Genomic DNA, 15,552 nt, shown 5'->3' on the forward strand with positions numbered 1-15,552 from the left:
CAGCCATCTTTTACTGAAGCGTTTTTCTCTTCCTGAATCTTTTCTAAAACGGTTAAGTGCTTGCACCTTAGAACCGGCGCTCTGATGCCAATTGAAGGATAGAAAAACACTTAGAAAGGGGGGGGGGGGTTTGAATAAGTGTAGTCTAAAAACTTGAACGATAAAAACAATTCGCACAGTTATTTTTATCCTTGTTCGTTGTTAACTAAACTACTCCAGTCCACCCCCTTGGAGTGATTTACCTCACCTGAGGATTTAATCCACTAATCTCAACAGATTACAATGGTTTTCCACTTAGCCCACAACTAAGTCTTCTAGAGTATCCTGATCACAACCTGATCACTCTAGGAACAACTGCTTAGACACAAGCTAAGACTTTCTAGAGTATCCTGACCACCACGTGATCACTCTAGTTACAACTGCTTAGACACAAGCTAAGACTTCCTAGAGTTTCCTGATCAAACCTGATCACTCTAGTTACTTACAAATTAATGTAATCAATTCTAAGAGTATTACAATGCTTCTGAAAAGCTATAATCACAATAATGATATTTCTCTTAAAGTTTAAGCTTAATCTCACTAATATATTACAACAGCAATGTAGTGAGCTTTAATGAAGATGAAGTTTGTGAGCTTTGATTTGAACAGCGTTTCAGCAAGTTAGTATTCACAGAATTCGTCAGAATCGGTAACCTTGCTTCTCATCAGAACTTCATATTTATAGGTGCTTGAGAAGATGACCGTTGGGAGCATTTAATGCTTTGCGTATTCCGTACAGCATTGCATTTAATGTTTCACTCTTTTGTCAACTACCTCGAGCCTTGTTTACGCTGTGTCTACTGACGTTTCCTTTAATAGCTTCTAACGTTCCTTTTGTCAGTCAGCGTAGCCTGCCATCTTGTACTTGCTTCTGATCTGATGTTTGTGTATACAACGTTTGAATATCATCAGAGTCAAACAGCTTGTTGCAGAGCATCTTCTTGTCTTCTGACCTTGAAGTGCTTCTGAGCGTGATACCATGAGAACTTCAGTGCTTCTGCTTCTGAACTCAAGTTCTTCTGATGCTTCCATAGACCCATGTTCTGATTCTGCTTTGACCATCTTCTGATGTCTTGCCAGACCATGTTCTGATGTTGCACGCTGAACCTTCTGAGTCAAAGCTTCTGAGCGCTGATTTGTGCATACTCTTTATATACTTCCTGAAAGGGAAATTGCAGTGTATTAGAGTACCACATTATCTCATACAAAATTCATATCCTTGTTATCATCAAAACTAAAAATATTGATCAGAACAAATCTTGTTCTAACATCCTTTTGGACAAAAACAACAAACTTAAGCAATCAACAATGGATACCTCAAGTGTGTATGTGGGATATCATGTGACACAAGAACAAACAAGTGAGTATGATAATAAAAAAAAGGGATGGATGTATCTAAACCCTTGGATTCAAACTCATGTATGAATGATGGATGATTTATATGATGAATAAACACGGGGTTAGATAAATAACATATACAAGATAATGATTAAAATAACAATTAAGTACAAGACAAGGATTAAATCAACAAGTATGTACAAGATAGCAAACTTAATTAATCATGGATAAACAAAGATCAACATGTTTCTTTTTGGGCTAAGGGTTTTAAACCTAAAGTTTTTGAATTAGGGTTTTGAAATTAACACCTAAACCTAATTAATTTTTAATGATTAAATACCAAATTCTAAAAGAGAATTGGTCTAAGGGTACATGGAAAAGTCAATGACACATTGTCATAACCCTAAACATATTCTCATAAAAATATTAACAATTTATTTAAAGAAGAAATTAAAAGGAAAATGTTTTTTTTTTGTATTTTTAGAATAAATAACCTATTTTTTGATTTAATTTTTAAATTATAAAATAATATATATCTTTAGATTTTTAAAATATATTCACAAAATATGCCACATAAATAAGAAGTGTGCAAAAAATTAACTTAAAAGGAGTTCATTTGCCTATAGAAACAACTTGGAGAAAATGATAAAAAAAAAACAAATATTTTTCAAAATAGGCCTCTGGAAATTGGTTTCCCAAAATGAGGAAACCAGTTTCTTCCACGAAAAAAATAATTTTCTGTTCAGGAACCCGGTTTCCCAGAATGAGGAAACCGGTTTCTCCTTCGAAAACCAGATTTTCAGCTGCTAAACCAACTTTTGTTCAAGCTTTCAATTTTCTTAAAAAATGATAACTTTCTTATTTCTCAACCAAATGCAAAAGTGTAAACATCAAAGTTTCTTATAATTTCATAAGGAACTCAACCATGTGCTTAGAATAAATTAATATTGAGTGTAGCTTTCACATTTTCAATAAAACAGAAATAAGCTAGTTTTTCAAAAAGTCAATTTAAATGACAAACTAAGTTCAAACAATGCCTATTTTCATAGGACTTCAAGTCACACCAATCATATGAACAATAATGACTAAAAAATGAGCACAAACGATAGCTTAAACAATGAGTTTTAAGTTCAAGATTTTCTTACCAAACGGGAAGAGATGGTAACCTCTTTAAATGATGTTCCAGCAACAAAGGAAGGATTCTATGAGCTTCCTTGAACCTCCCTGGTGCTATTGATGTGCTCACCTAGCTTCGAACTGCTCTTAACCTTTCCGCCCAACTTAACACGCAAATACGACGGATGAAAATGGAGGGTGGTAGCGGAGATGTTACAGAGGTGATGTAAGGGTTTGGATAGCTTCTATATGGTGTATAGAAGTGTTTGGATGGCTGGTTTGATAGGTTTGTGTTTGGTTTGAGTTTTGACAAGTTAGGACCTTAAATGGACCTTTAATGGAGTGAAAATGGTGATTTTTGGTTAGAGAGCTTTTGAGAGGTTGTGGAAGTTATAGACAACTTCTAAATTATGTTTAGAAGTTGTTTAGAACTTTGGTTGACACCCAGAACTAGTGGAACTCAAAATCACTAGAAAAATGCAAATATTGGAAAAATGAGAATTTCAAGTGATAGGTGACTTGGAGAATTCTGGTGTGTTTGATGCAATGAGCAAGGGTCTCTACTTATAGGCACAAAATATGGTTTGTGGAGGGAAAAATTAGATAACATGTCTTCATAATTTTCAAATTGTGTACTTTTGCTTCTTTGTGAAGAAATGTGAAAATTATGGTTTCAATGATACTTGGCAAGCTTTAATCACAACTTAGGGAATCTTTTCTGAGTTTTAGGTGGTTGCTTGTTGGATTTGTGTTGCTTTTGGTGCAGAAGAAACAAGTTGGAAGCTCAAGGAGAATGCACTTTGTGACTTTTTGATTCTTGATGAATTCTTTGAATTTGTGACTTTTGTTGACTTTTTGATTCTTGATGAATTCTTTGAATTTGTGACTTTTGTTGACTTTTGATGACTTCTTTGAATTCAAGGAGAATGGACTTTGTGACTTTTGTTGAATTTTTTATTCTTGATGAATTCTTTGAATTTTCTTTGATCAAATGTCTTCAATATCCATATGATGATTATTTGGATCCTTAAAAGTGAATAGTTGACCATTTTTCTCAAAAGTTAAAAGTTGACTTGCACAATTGACTTTTTCCAAATGAATCGCAATTTTGTGATTTTCATAGGAATCAAGGTCTCCTCTCCAAATGAATGATGGGAATGTATTATAATGTTGATTTGAATGCCTTTGAATCTTAGCTTGAGTCTTGGATCCATGTCCTGATTAAAAGTCAACCCTCTAGTGAAATTAGGTCAAAAACCATAATTGGACCTTCTGATGAACTTGAAGGTGATTGATATTGCATTGAAACATCTTTGGACTTTGATATTGATTAGAGAATCCTTTGAATCATAGAAGAATTTTGAATTCCTTTGTGACCCTCAAAACCCTTATTTGCTCAGTCTCTTCCTGATCAGTCTCCTGTCTTGGGACACAAGCAACAAACAATAATTTTTTGTATTTTTGTGTTAGCAAATGATAAATGCATGATGATTATGATGATACTTATGATCCTAATATTTAAGATATGGTGGGATCTCAGTGGTCAAAAATTGGGGTACATTGAGTGTTGCACAATCAGCCTTTCACTCTGAAATAATATATCAACACCTGTTGGGGTATGTTTGTGAATTTGTTCAGGATGTTGAGGTTCAAGGGATTATTCTGGTTGAAATTCCGAGGTTTCTGTTAGTTGAGGTTCTGGAAGATGGACTTCTGATGTGATTAGGGGTAAGTTTGGTGTGTTAAATGGTGAGTCTTGTGGTGATGGTGAGTATGAAATGATTTAAGCTTCGGGTGAGGATGGAATGGAGATATGTTCTGGGGAGTGAGATGAAGTAGTTTCATGAGGTTGTGGTGAGGTGTGTTCGATTGATTCGGAGGTAGCAAAGATGTTATGTGCTGGAATATCAGGCAACATCACATCTAAAGGGCTAGTGATGCCAAGAATGTTCCAGGATCCTTGGAACCATCCATAGGGTTTTGAAGTTCTGTATCAGGTGGGATTTCTGAAGTGTTTGGATCCGATTGTTGGGAAGCTAGAATCAGAATATCTTGTTGGCTTTCAGCCTGAGTGATTTGTGTGGTTTCTGGTGATTAAGAGGGGTCAGTTTGTTCTGGTGGAATTTCAAAATTGTCAATATCAGACAACAATAGTGTTATGTTTTGGTTTTGGTCATGATTTACTTGAGGAATCGTGGGTTCAATTTCGGGATTTGATGCATCAAGAGTTTGTTGAGAAGTTATCTTGGGTGAAACTGATTCAGTTATTGGCGATGAAAGAGATTTTAAAGTTTGATGGACAGGTTATTCACGTTCTTTTTGTGTAGTAGGTTCGGAGGATTGAAGAATGGATGTTTCAAATATTTGAGTTTGAGAGGGTTCCGAAGTTTGAATTGATAGGGGTTCAAAGTTTTTAATCATGGGTTGGAGTTCAGATGATGTTATATTTTCAGAATTATTTACAGAGATAGAGGTATGAGGATTACCTGAGGATTGTTTATCCTTTTCCGTCTTCTTCTGTGGTTTGGTGGACGAGCCCTCTCCTTCAGAATTTCTCTTCTTCTTGGACTTCTTCTTAGGAAGAATATCTGGAAGGGGCTCATTTCTATTTTTGAACCAAGCTAGGTCAATTGGTATGTTGTCCTTCTTGCACAACTGAATGAACCTGAGGATTACTTGTGGAGCTTCACCAGCACTAAACCATGGAAAGTCTTATATTGGAACTCTTCGTTTTTCGATGAACTCTGCAGTGTAGGAAGTTGGTTTGCAGATGACTTTATCAATAATATTCATCTTCTTCAAATTATTTCCATTTAGGTCTTTGCCACAAGTGGGCTCTAATTCATCCAAAAGGTTTGCTTCCTCCAGATGTTTAATCAGACCATTCTCTTTTAGAATATCTGATAGGAGTCTAGAAAGGGGAATCCAGTTCTTCTTGATTTTAGGTCTTCTGACTCTTTCTTCTTCCCTTGTGTCTTTAACATGAGTCCATAAGTGGTTGAAAAGCAGTAAAGGTAAGTCAACTTTGATATCATTACCAATGTAGTACAACAAGTATTATTGATTAGTATTGACAAAATCAGAAGAATTAGTTGGTTTCCTGTGAAAGATGCAACCCATATAAATTCTTGCCCAGGCTTGGTAGTATTTCTTCAGATGTTTGATTTTTGATGAAGATTGTCCTTCTGAGTATATTTCGGCACAAACTTCTGACATATTAGTTCTGCCATCAGCAATTCCAGTAACTCCTTCACCGTTGAGACCTAATAATTTTCAGATTAGGGTTTCAGTGATGACTATTTGTTTACCCATGACAAACGAAAGAATTTCTTTTGGAATAATAGTAGTACGAATCCAGAATTCCTTTACCAAGAGAGGAAAAATTGGTCCGATTAACCGATCAAAGTAATTTCCCCAACCTTGAAACTCGATTGTTGGAAATAAGTCAAGTCCATTTTCCTTGATGTTTTCTAGGTCAACCATTGCTTCACAGATGACTTCTAAATCTTTTACAGGAATGAGCGTGGTCCTTTGAGGTGTGACGTAACCTTCCGGTTGAGGATTATTGATTCTCTGTTGGGACGTGGATGGGTTTGCAGATGAAGCCATTTAAGAAGGTTTGGAGTTTTAGTGACGAGTGAAGAGAAGACAAAGAATTCATAGAGGATTGAGAGCAAAACGGAGTAAAAGAGGGAATGAAGGGATTTGAAATACGAAGGAGCAAAAACTAGAATGAACTATTTGAAAACTATTTATAGAAAAAGCGCATGCAAGTAGTTAACAAGTTAATAAATTAATAACGAGTTTAAAATAGATAATAAAAGATTTTTATCAGATTTTTAGAGTCATATTCATGGCAAACATTGAACCACTCTGACAATTAAGGGAGAGAACATGATTTTGAATTAATTGGAACAATTACCTATGTATTTCGTCACCATACCTTGCACGCGTGATATTTCAGAAGCTTATGCATGTGTTCACATCTTAGGGTTAGCGTGATACAACATTTATAAGGTGAACTTCTGAATTATGAACTTCTGGACCAAGTAGTTCAGATGTTTATGAGCAATTTTACTCCTAATGATTTTGAGTTTGTCAAGTCTTGGAGTGCTTCAACTCTAGAAGTTAGCTTCACCATAGAACCTAATTCAACTAGTGATTCTTCATTGTTTCTTGACTTATTCACAGCTAGGACATGTTTTCTGCTTGTCTTCTTGTATCCAAAAGATTCTTCTTCAGCCTGCAAAGCATTAGTTACAAATTTTAACAGATTTAAGAGCGATAGTCTTACCTTTATTTTGAGGCTCATTTGCATCGAGTTCGATATCATGACTTCTTAAGGCATTGACGAGTTCTTCGAGGGATACGTCATCAAGATTATTTGTGACCTTGAACATTGTAACCATTGGTCCCCATATTCTTGGTAGACTTTTGATTATTTTCTTGACATGATAAGATTTTGTATATCCTTTGTTTAGAACTCTTAAGCCAGCAGTCAGAGTATGAAATCTTGAGAACATGGTTTCAATGGACTCGTCATTTTCCATCTTGAAGGCTTCATACTTCTAGATAAGAGCCATAGCATTTCTCTCTTTGACTTGAGCATTACCTTCATGAATTGTGTTCTTCAAAATTTATTTCCCTTTCCATTGATATCTTTTCTCTTCTTCTAGTATCTCATTTTCTTGGATATACTTTGGATAATGTTGTGGAAGCATGTTTAAAACAATAATGCATAACCAACGAGATAAACTTTCATTTAGCTTCTTTTCGTCACCAGAACTTATGACTTTGTTAAGTACAGTTCTGAAGAAAGGCTGCATGGAAGTTATGAGTAAAATGAACGATTTAAAAGGTAAAAGACACATTCATTTTTATCCTAGTTCACCTTCTCAATAAGGCTACCTCCAGTCCACCTCCTCAGGTGATTTCACCTCTCTCATTAAGGACTTAATCCACTATAACCAAAACTGATTACAATCTTCACACCCAACTGGTGTGACTAACAATACAATGCACAAGCCAACTGCCGGTGACTAACAACCTGCACAAGCCAACTGCTTGTGACTAACATCCTGCACAAGCTAACTGCTTGTGACTAACAAACCTGCACAAGCCAATTGCTTGTGACTCACAATAATGAACTGTTCAGTGATCTGATCAACATATATAACATTCATTGACCCCTTTGAACTTCTGACCTTCACTTGGTCTTCAAAGAGGATTTTCACAATGACCACAGTCACTGTCATCTCAAGCTTCAGATCTTTAACTTGGTCGCTCAAGGAAAATGCATTTTTTGTATGATATAATGCTTCTAATAAGCTTTAATCACAACTGTGATATTTTCATTGAAGTTTTTTAGGCACCACTTTTTTTTTCAAGTTGCACACTCTATCAAGAACACGGTCTTCTATTTGTAGCCTTGAATATATCCATTGTCTTGATCTTTGGAGAGAGCATTAAATGCTTGCGTGTTTGCTTTTGTTTTTGTTTCTCCAACGAGCTGCATGTGCGTAGCTTCTTCAGCTAACATTAGGAGTTGCTCCTTTAGAGTGTTTCAGTCGTTTTGCTAATTGTGGACCTCTGTTTTTCGGGCCATACCTCTGAGCGGGAGAGATACGTGAACTGACTCTTTTTTATCGCTTATGCTTTCGCATTTTTGAAAATTCACAGAGTCGCCACCGACCTTTTATTTTATCCAATTAAGGAAAGGTTTATAAAAGAAACAGAAAAAAGACCTTTAAGAAATTCTGGGTAAGGGGGTAGGTTATACAAAGGGAAGGTGTTAGCACCCTTTGTATCCATGGTTATCCATGGGCTCTTAAGTTTGCTTAGCTCACTTGTTTTTCGATTATTTTTCAATTGCTTTAGAATGCTCATATGTGGTTTCAAATACCTTTGTAAATTGAATTTGTAATGATTCTTGTGCGGATGTATACAAATGCTTGTTTATCTTTCGAAAGATGTTTTGAAAAAGAACGTTAACTTTGTAATGATCCGTGTTTGGATGTATACAAAATATTGTCTTTTAGGAAAGCTTTGTTTTTTTTGAAAAATAACAGTGTATGAGAATTTTGTTTGTTTTGATTTGAGCAAGCAAACTAGGAGGTCTACCCTGAGTTGTAAGGTCTTTATCCTATTTCCTTTAAAAATCTATCCTTTCACCGGATATAAACAAAAGGTTCGATTTTGTACTCGAAACAGTAGAATTTTGACTTTGATTTTTGAAAAGAATGAGAAGGGATTACCTTAAGAGGTGCAAGTGTGATTGTGTTTGTATTCAGATATTTTATCTTTGAAGTTAGTGATCTAACAGTTCAATTTTATCTTTGGCATACGCGCAGTTTATATATGCTGGAAATTAAAATGCAGAAATGTAAAGTGCGGAAAGTAAATCTACGCTATTACATCGATTGTGCAGGAAATGTAAACTAGCCTATTTACATGAATTTGACATCCTATACATTTATCTAGGAATTTAAATTGCAAGAAAATAAAAATGCATCTTTTTGGATTTTTTATGATTGGTTTTAATTATAATTAATGCATGATTAATTAAATTAAAATGAAGAAAAAAGATGAAAATAGATTTAAACCTAGAAATTAAGTTTAAAATATGTACCAAAATATTTGTCAATTAATTTTAAAACAAAACTAATTTTTTTGGAATTTTTGAAATTGATTTGAAATTGATTTAAGTTAATTAATACATAATTATGCAAATAATTATACAAATAATTAAAACTTAAAGAGAAAATTATCCTAAATATGTACAAAATTAGTTTATAATATATAAACAATATTTTATATAAAGAACAATTTTTTTTATGATTTTTTGATTAGTTAGAACAATTAAAAAGCAAATATATAAATATATACTAATTAATTATGTAAAATATTGAAATTATGAAGAAAAATAAAATATTTTTATATCAGAAAATAAAACATTATTTTAGAAGTCTAAAAATATTTTTTGTGTATTTTTTGGATTTTTAAAACTATTTTTAATTAATTTTGCAAAGAAATTAAAATAAAATAGAAAATAAAAGGATACTGATCAGATGTGGAAATTCATGAGGGAACATGGTAAGGATGAGTGTTCTGGAACGTTGGATGAGCTGGCAAGTGGATCAGAAGGTGATTAAAGTGGGGGACCATCGCACGTGGTGCACCTGCAAAACACTGAATCCAAGATCAGTTTAAAAAAACACGCGCGCGCCCTCCAGCCAATCAGAGGACGCCACGCATCATCATCTTCCTCAGGATGGGTCTTTTACACCTCTCAATTGCAGGTGGTGTAAAAACTCCAACCTTTTACACCTGTTGAAAATAACGAATGCAAGCAAACATTAATATAAATTTGGCGCGATGCCATGGTTCAATTCGTCTTGTTCATGCGAGTTTAAAGGTACTACTTAGAGTTCATAATTTTGCATGGATCGTAAAACCCCAAATTTAAAGGTTCGAACCCTAAAATGGTGATCCTTCGTATAGGCGTCCAAACTTCAATTAAGTTTCCAGAAACGATTAGGACCTCAAACCAAACACAAATATATGTCTACATCTTGCTAAACATGCATGGATTATGAGATATAAGTTAGTTTTAGTTTGAACAAACCGTGGCCTAGGTAGCTCGATTTATGAGGTTTCAGGACTTGGAAATGATTGAGATATGTTCAGTAATGCTTGAGGAAGGTGTTTAAGTGTTTAGTTTATATTGAAAATGTATTAAACTCAGAATTCGAATTTTGAATTTCTTTGAAATTTTCAAATTGTTACAAACATGGTACAAGCATCAGAATGGCTCTCAATTCGTGTCCCCCTTGATTGTGAAGTGTTATAGCCTTTATATAGACTATGTTGTGCTTAGAATTGAAGCTAAGAAGCCTTTAGTTGCCTTTGTGGAATTCTTGATTTTTTTATATTAAAAACCCTTGAATTGTTGACCAAGTCTTCTCCTCTTCAATGCTCTTGCCTTGTACTTCAATCTTCTGCAGAAAATTGAAGATTCTTTGATGACTCATGCTTAGATTGTAAGCTATCCATTATCCTTCCATTTTTCCTTTTAATTTAATCTTAAAATAAGATAAAATTATGCCAAAAATGGATAAAAATGGTATGGGCCTTGTCTTGGTCGTGGGAGGCCCATAATATCATGGAAATGATGTTTGAACCATGAAAACTTGGCCCCATTTGGAAAAAATACATTTTTGAGCAATGTTGGTTTCATGCATTTTCCCAAAATTTAGCCAACTTCAACAAGGTGTAAATCCCTCAATTTTTATCATATGAAGGAGATCTTGCACTTTTTGGAAACCTCAAAGAGTCCTCTAACCAATGTCTTTGGTCTCATGTCAAAATGATTTTTGATTCTCCTTGTGTGTCCTTTTGAAAAAAGTGTCTTTTTGTTGACTTTGAAAATGACCTGTAATGTCTTTGGTCATATTTTTCAAATGGTGAATGCAATGACCATGGGATCAATTGCATTTGAAAGATAATTGAATTTACTTCAAAATGAGCTTTGGTTTGAATTTTATGGATGAAGGATGAGAGAGTTATGACCAGTCAAAGTTGAGTTGACTTTTCAGGCAAAAACCCTAATTTTGAATCTTAGGGTTTTGTTGATTTTTGATCTTTCCTTGATGAATTATGATCATCCAATGATCAAATGATGAATCCTTTGACAAAATATGGACTTTGACAAAAAATTTCATTTTTGACTGTCTGTTGACTTTTTTGGTCAAACGGGTCGTCTGTTGACTGTTTGAGCTGCTGACGGTGCGTCTGAGTGAATTGAAGTTTGAAAATTTGTATGATGGTACTTTGAGATATATGGATGTGCATGAAATCCATTTGAGGTCTCAAAAGCTTGTTTCTCCTGTAAAAACAAGAAAACCCTAGTCAGGGACTGTTTGTGTAGGAGACAGTTAAGCGTACCTGATTTTTGTGCAGTGTTGAGTCTCTGCTAATCGCGTGATATTCAGAAGACTTCTAGAACAAAAATCTTGGAATTTTGAATTGTGAAAGATTGGTTTGATTGACGGTACAAAACACTGAGAATTGTACTGCCAGCAGTTTGGCTGTCAACTGACTGTTCAGGTAGCAGTTAGAGTGAAAAATCAACAGTCAAAGTTAATTTTCTTTTTTTGTTGTTTTTGTTTTTGTTTTATGTGAAAAATGAAAGTTTATTTACATGACTTGTTAGGAAAAACACAGACATAATAAATAACTAATATTTACCGTATGCGGGCAAAATTACCGATAATAACCTTGAAAATCATTTAATGCACAGAAAAATGAATATTTGACTGGCAGAAAACACACAAAATATTATCTGAGTAATTAAGCAATATTATGACAAATAGTACAACATTTAATACTGACAGTACAAATATTACATACTATATTGAACAGTACGAATAAACGGTACATTTAAGAAATAAGAAATACGGCAAATTTTAAGAATGACGATTGATAACCCATGCTACAAATAGTAACATGTAGATGATTGGGAGCATAAGCATCCCAGGTCCACAGTGTTCCGGGCTATGTAGACAGAAGAAAGACATGATCACCGTAGCAATGGTGATGACCATAAGAAAACACGTTTCCCACCGCTTCGCCATTTTGTCGGGGAAGAAGAAAGGATGGATTTATGAAGTAGAAATTTGAGAGATGAATTAGAATTTGATGTGAGATTTTTTATGAAAAAATGAGAGGTATTTATAGAGTGGAAAGAAGGATAGAGACGTTGGGGAAGGAAAATTTGAGTGGAAATAAGATTTGAAAGAAAGTGTATGATAGTGTTGGGAAAAAGAGAGATGTAGAGAATAAAGTTAGGATTTGATTTTTGAAAAAGAGATTTGAAAATATTTTTGAAAATAATGGAATATAGTATAAAAATTAGTGGGAAACAAAAGATAATAATAATCTACTTGTTACCAGTACAGTCTGAGTTTTCCTGATTCTGCGCCTGCAAAAAGATTTAACTCTGTACCAATCGTGTCAGTACTATTTATCTGTAAATAAATAAATAGCATGTGTGAAGTAATAAACAGTATTTGGCGTTTGCGTAAGAATAAATTCAACTGCAAGCCAAATTACTGTATAAGAAAAATTCTAAAAACTAAGTATTTCATATGTCAGGATATTTGTTGAAATAAAAATCCATGATTATATGAGACTCTTAATTTTCAGATTGGAGTTTTCTTGAAAAAAGATGCGGGCAAATTTTGGGGTATAACAGTTGCCCCTATTCAATCTTCTTAAACCTGAAGAGATTGTCTGGAATCTGAAGGTAGAAGATGAATGAATATTTAGATGCCCTGAAAATTTGCACTTACCTTGATCAGAAGAGATGTTGGAAGTTGCATTTGACTGTCGTCTGCGAAACGTTGTTGGCAGATTGAAACATTACCTGAGATGGGCTTTCAGATGCCACCTGGTAAATGGGTTGATGGTTTGTTCATCAGAATGAATCCATTGATTATATCTTGATGAAGGACTTGAAAGTCTTTGTGTTGACTGTTTCGGAACCGTCCAAGGTTACCGCTTTAAGTCCAGGATGATGATTGCTATGGAACTTGTCCAAAGTTTTTCCTGCTTTAGATTTTGAAAGTTGATCATTGTGGAACCGTTTGAGGTATCAGCTTTAGATCTTTGATGTTAAATCGTTCTGGAACCGTCTGAGGTATCAACTTTAGATCTGCAATGTTAGATCGTTCTTGAACCGTCTGAGGTATCAACTTTAGATCTGCAATGTTAGATCGTTCTTGAACCGTCCGAGGTATCGACTTTAGATCTGCGATGTTAGATCGTTCTGGAACCGTCTGAGGTATCAACTTTAGATCTGCAATGTTAGATCGTTCTGGAACCGTCTGAGGTATCAACTTTAGATCTTCGATGTTAGATCGTTCTGGAACCGTCTGAGGTATCAACTTTAGATCTGCGATGTTAGATCGTTCTGGAACCGTCTGAGGTATCGACTTAGATCTGCGATGTTAGATCGTTCTGGAACCGTCTGAGGTATCAACTTTAGATCTTCGATGTTTGTTTTTGAGTTGGTAAATGATCAGAATGAATCTTCGGCTTGATTATATCTGAGAGAACCGTTCATGGAATTCAGGTGAACACTGCATGTGATTGAGAACATCTTTGTTGAAGATATCCGTCTACCTGAAAAATCAAGTTAGTGATATGCAATGTTTATGATGCATGTAATGTGAGCTACAGGAGAAATAGGCATGCTATGTTGTGTATGAATATGCGTATGAATATGCGCATAATGCATGATGTATGATGTATGATGTATGATGTATGATGTATGAATGTGTGATGTATGAATATGAATGTGTGATATATTTTGGGAAAATAAATTTCCGTCAGTCATCTGGATATGACTATATTGTGATTGTTGATGATCTTTTGTCTTGTTTGAGTACCCTTGGCTGGGGAAATTCTTCGAGAACCATGGTACTCTGTTGAAGGATCTTTGACTATTACTTGGGAATGAAAGGTAGCTGGAGGTTCTGATGCCCTTTCAAATGGGAATGAGGAAGATGCATAATCCTCCGATGCACTATCTGACCAAGTCCGGGTGCGGGGATCACGCCTTCTGAAGATAGTAATCTGGAACAACCCTGCTGGGGGATAAGACTTCTTTTGAAGAGAAAATCTTTTTGAGGAATTTGCTGAGAAATGCGCTTCTCTTGGGGATTTTCTTCTGATGGAATGATGTCTAGATAATTGGGACATTTCCTGAATGCTATTCCTGTTTTTCCTAGTAAACATCAATCATATTCAAATGCACATGTTCATTCAGAATTATCATTGGGACGTTTACGTATTTAAAACAAAAAAAGTGAAAATAGTGATTTTTGAGCCTAAGCTGCATTTATTTTTGAAAAAGAGCCATGATAGGCTGATTAGCACAGGGAGACAACAATCCTAGAAGTAGGAAACTGTCAGAAAGCTTTGGAAAATATTTATAAAGATAAATAGCTATGTGAAAACAATCCAGTCAAGTTTCAATTATGCTATTGCCAATCTGTCTTCGAGCATCTCATCCCTCACTTGTTGGAAGAAAGTGATTGGACTAATCGGTGTCTTTGAGGTGTTGAATCTTGATGGTGAGTAGGCAGCTGAACGGAACATAGTTGTATGCTTCATTCCCTAACTTTTGCCTAGGCTGCCCTTTCAGGTTTTGAGCCTACCGGGATAGTATATCTTTAGTCTCTAATTTTTGCCTGGATCGCCCTTTCGGGTTTTCAATCCACCGAGACACTCATTTTTTGCCTAAGTTGCCCTTTCAGGTTTTCAACTTAGCGAGCTGTTTTTTTTCTTTTTAAGCGAAGTATTTTTTGACTATGTCAGCATTCACAGGGTGTGGGAAATCCTCACCATCCATGGTGGTAAGCAACATGGCGCCGCCGGAGAATATTTTCTTGATTATGAATGGTCCCTCGTAGGTGGGAGTCCATTTTCCTCTAGGATCACCTTGTGGTAAGATGATACGTTTGACAACCAAGCCACCAGTTTGGTATGCTTGACTTTTGACTTTTTTGTTGAAGGCTTTGATCATACGCTTTTGGTATAGCTGACCATGACAAATAGCGGCGAGCCTTTTCTCATCAATCAAGTTTATCTGGTCCAACCGTGTTTGAATCCAATCGTCTTCGTCTAGATTGGCTTCTTTCATAATTCTTAGGGAAGGAATCTGAATTTCAATTGGAAGAACTGCCTCCATGCCATAGACTAAGGAGAATGGAGTTGCCCCTGTTGAAGTACGCGCAGATGTGCGATAACCATGAAGAGCAAAAGGTAACATCTCATGCCAGTCTTTGTAGGTTACTGTCATTTTTTGTATGATTTTCTTGATGTTCTTGTTGGCAGCTTCCACCGCGCCGTTCATCTTTGGTCGATATGGAGAAGAATTATGATGTTTGATCTTGAACTGTGTGCAAAGTTCAGTAATCATTCTGTTGTTTAGATTTGTGCCATTTTCCGTGATAATCCGTTCAGGGATGCCGTACCGACAAATGAGATTGTATTTGA

General features: G+C 35.2%; 1 protein-coding gene across 1 annotated transcript in view; it reads right to left on the reverse strand.

Annotated features, from left to right (window-relative positions):
- Nucleotides 1-6,547: 6,547 nt before the first annotated feature.
- The window catches only part of LOC131618966 (protein FAR1-RELATED SEQUENCE 5-like), a 13,118-nt gene continuing 4,113 nt past the window's right edge, over nucleotides 6,548-15,552 (reverse strand). Inside the window, exon 2 of the mRNA XM_058890116.1 lies at nucleotides 6,548-6,736. Coding sequence (XP_058746099.1) covers nucleotides 6,548-6,736 — 189 coding nt within the window. The remainder of the gene's footprint in view (nucleotides 6,737-15,552) is intronic.

This window comes from Vicia villosa, linkage group LG7 (assembly GCF_029867415.1).
Source record: "Vicia villosa cultivar HV-30 ecotype Madison, WI linkage group LG7, Vvil1.0, whole genome shotgun sequence".
NCBI lineage: Eukaryota > Viridiplantae > Streptophyta > Magnoliopsida > Fabales > Fabaceae > Vicia > Vicia villosa.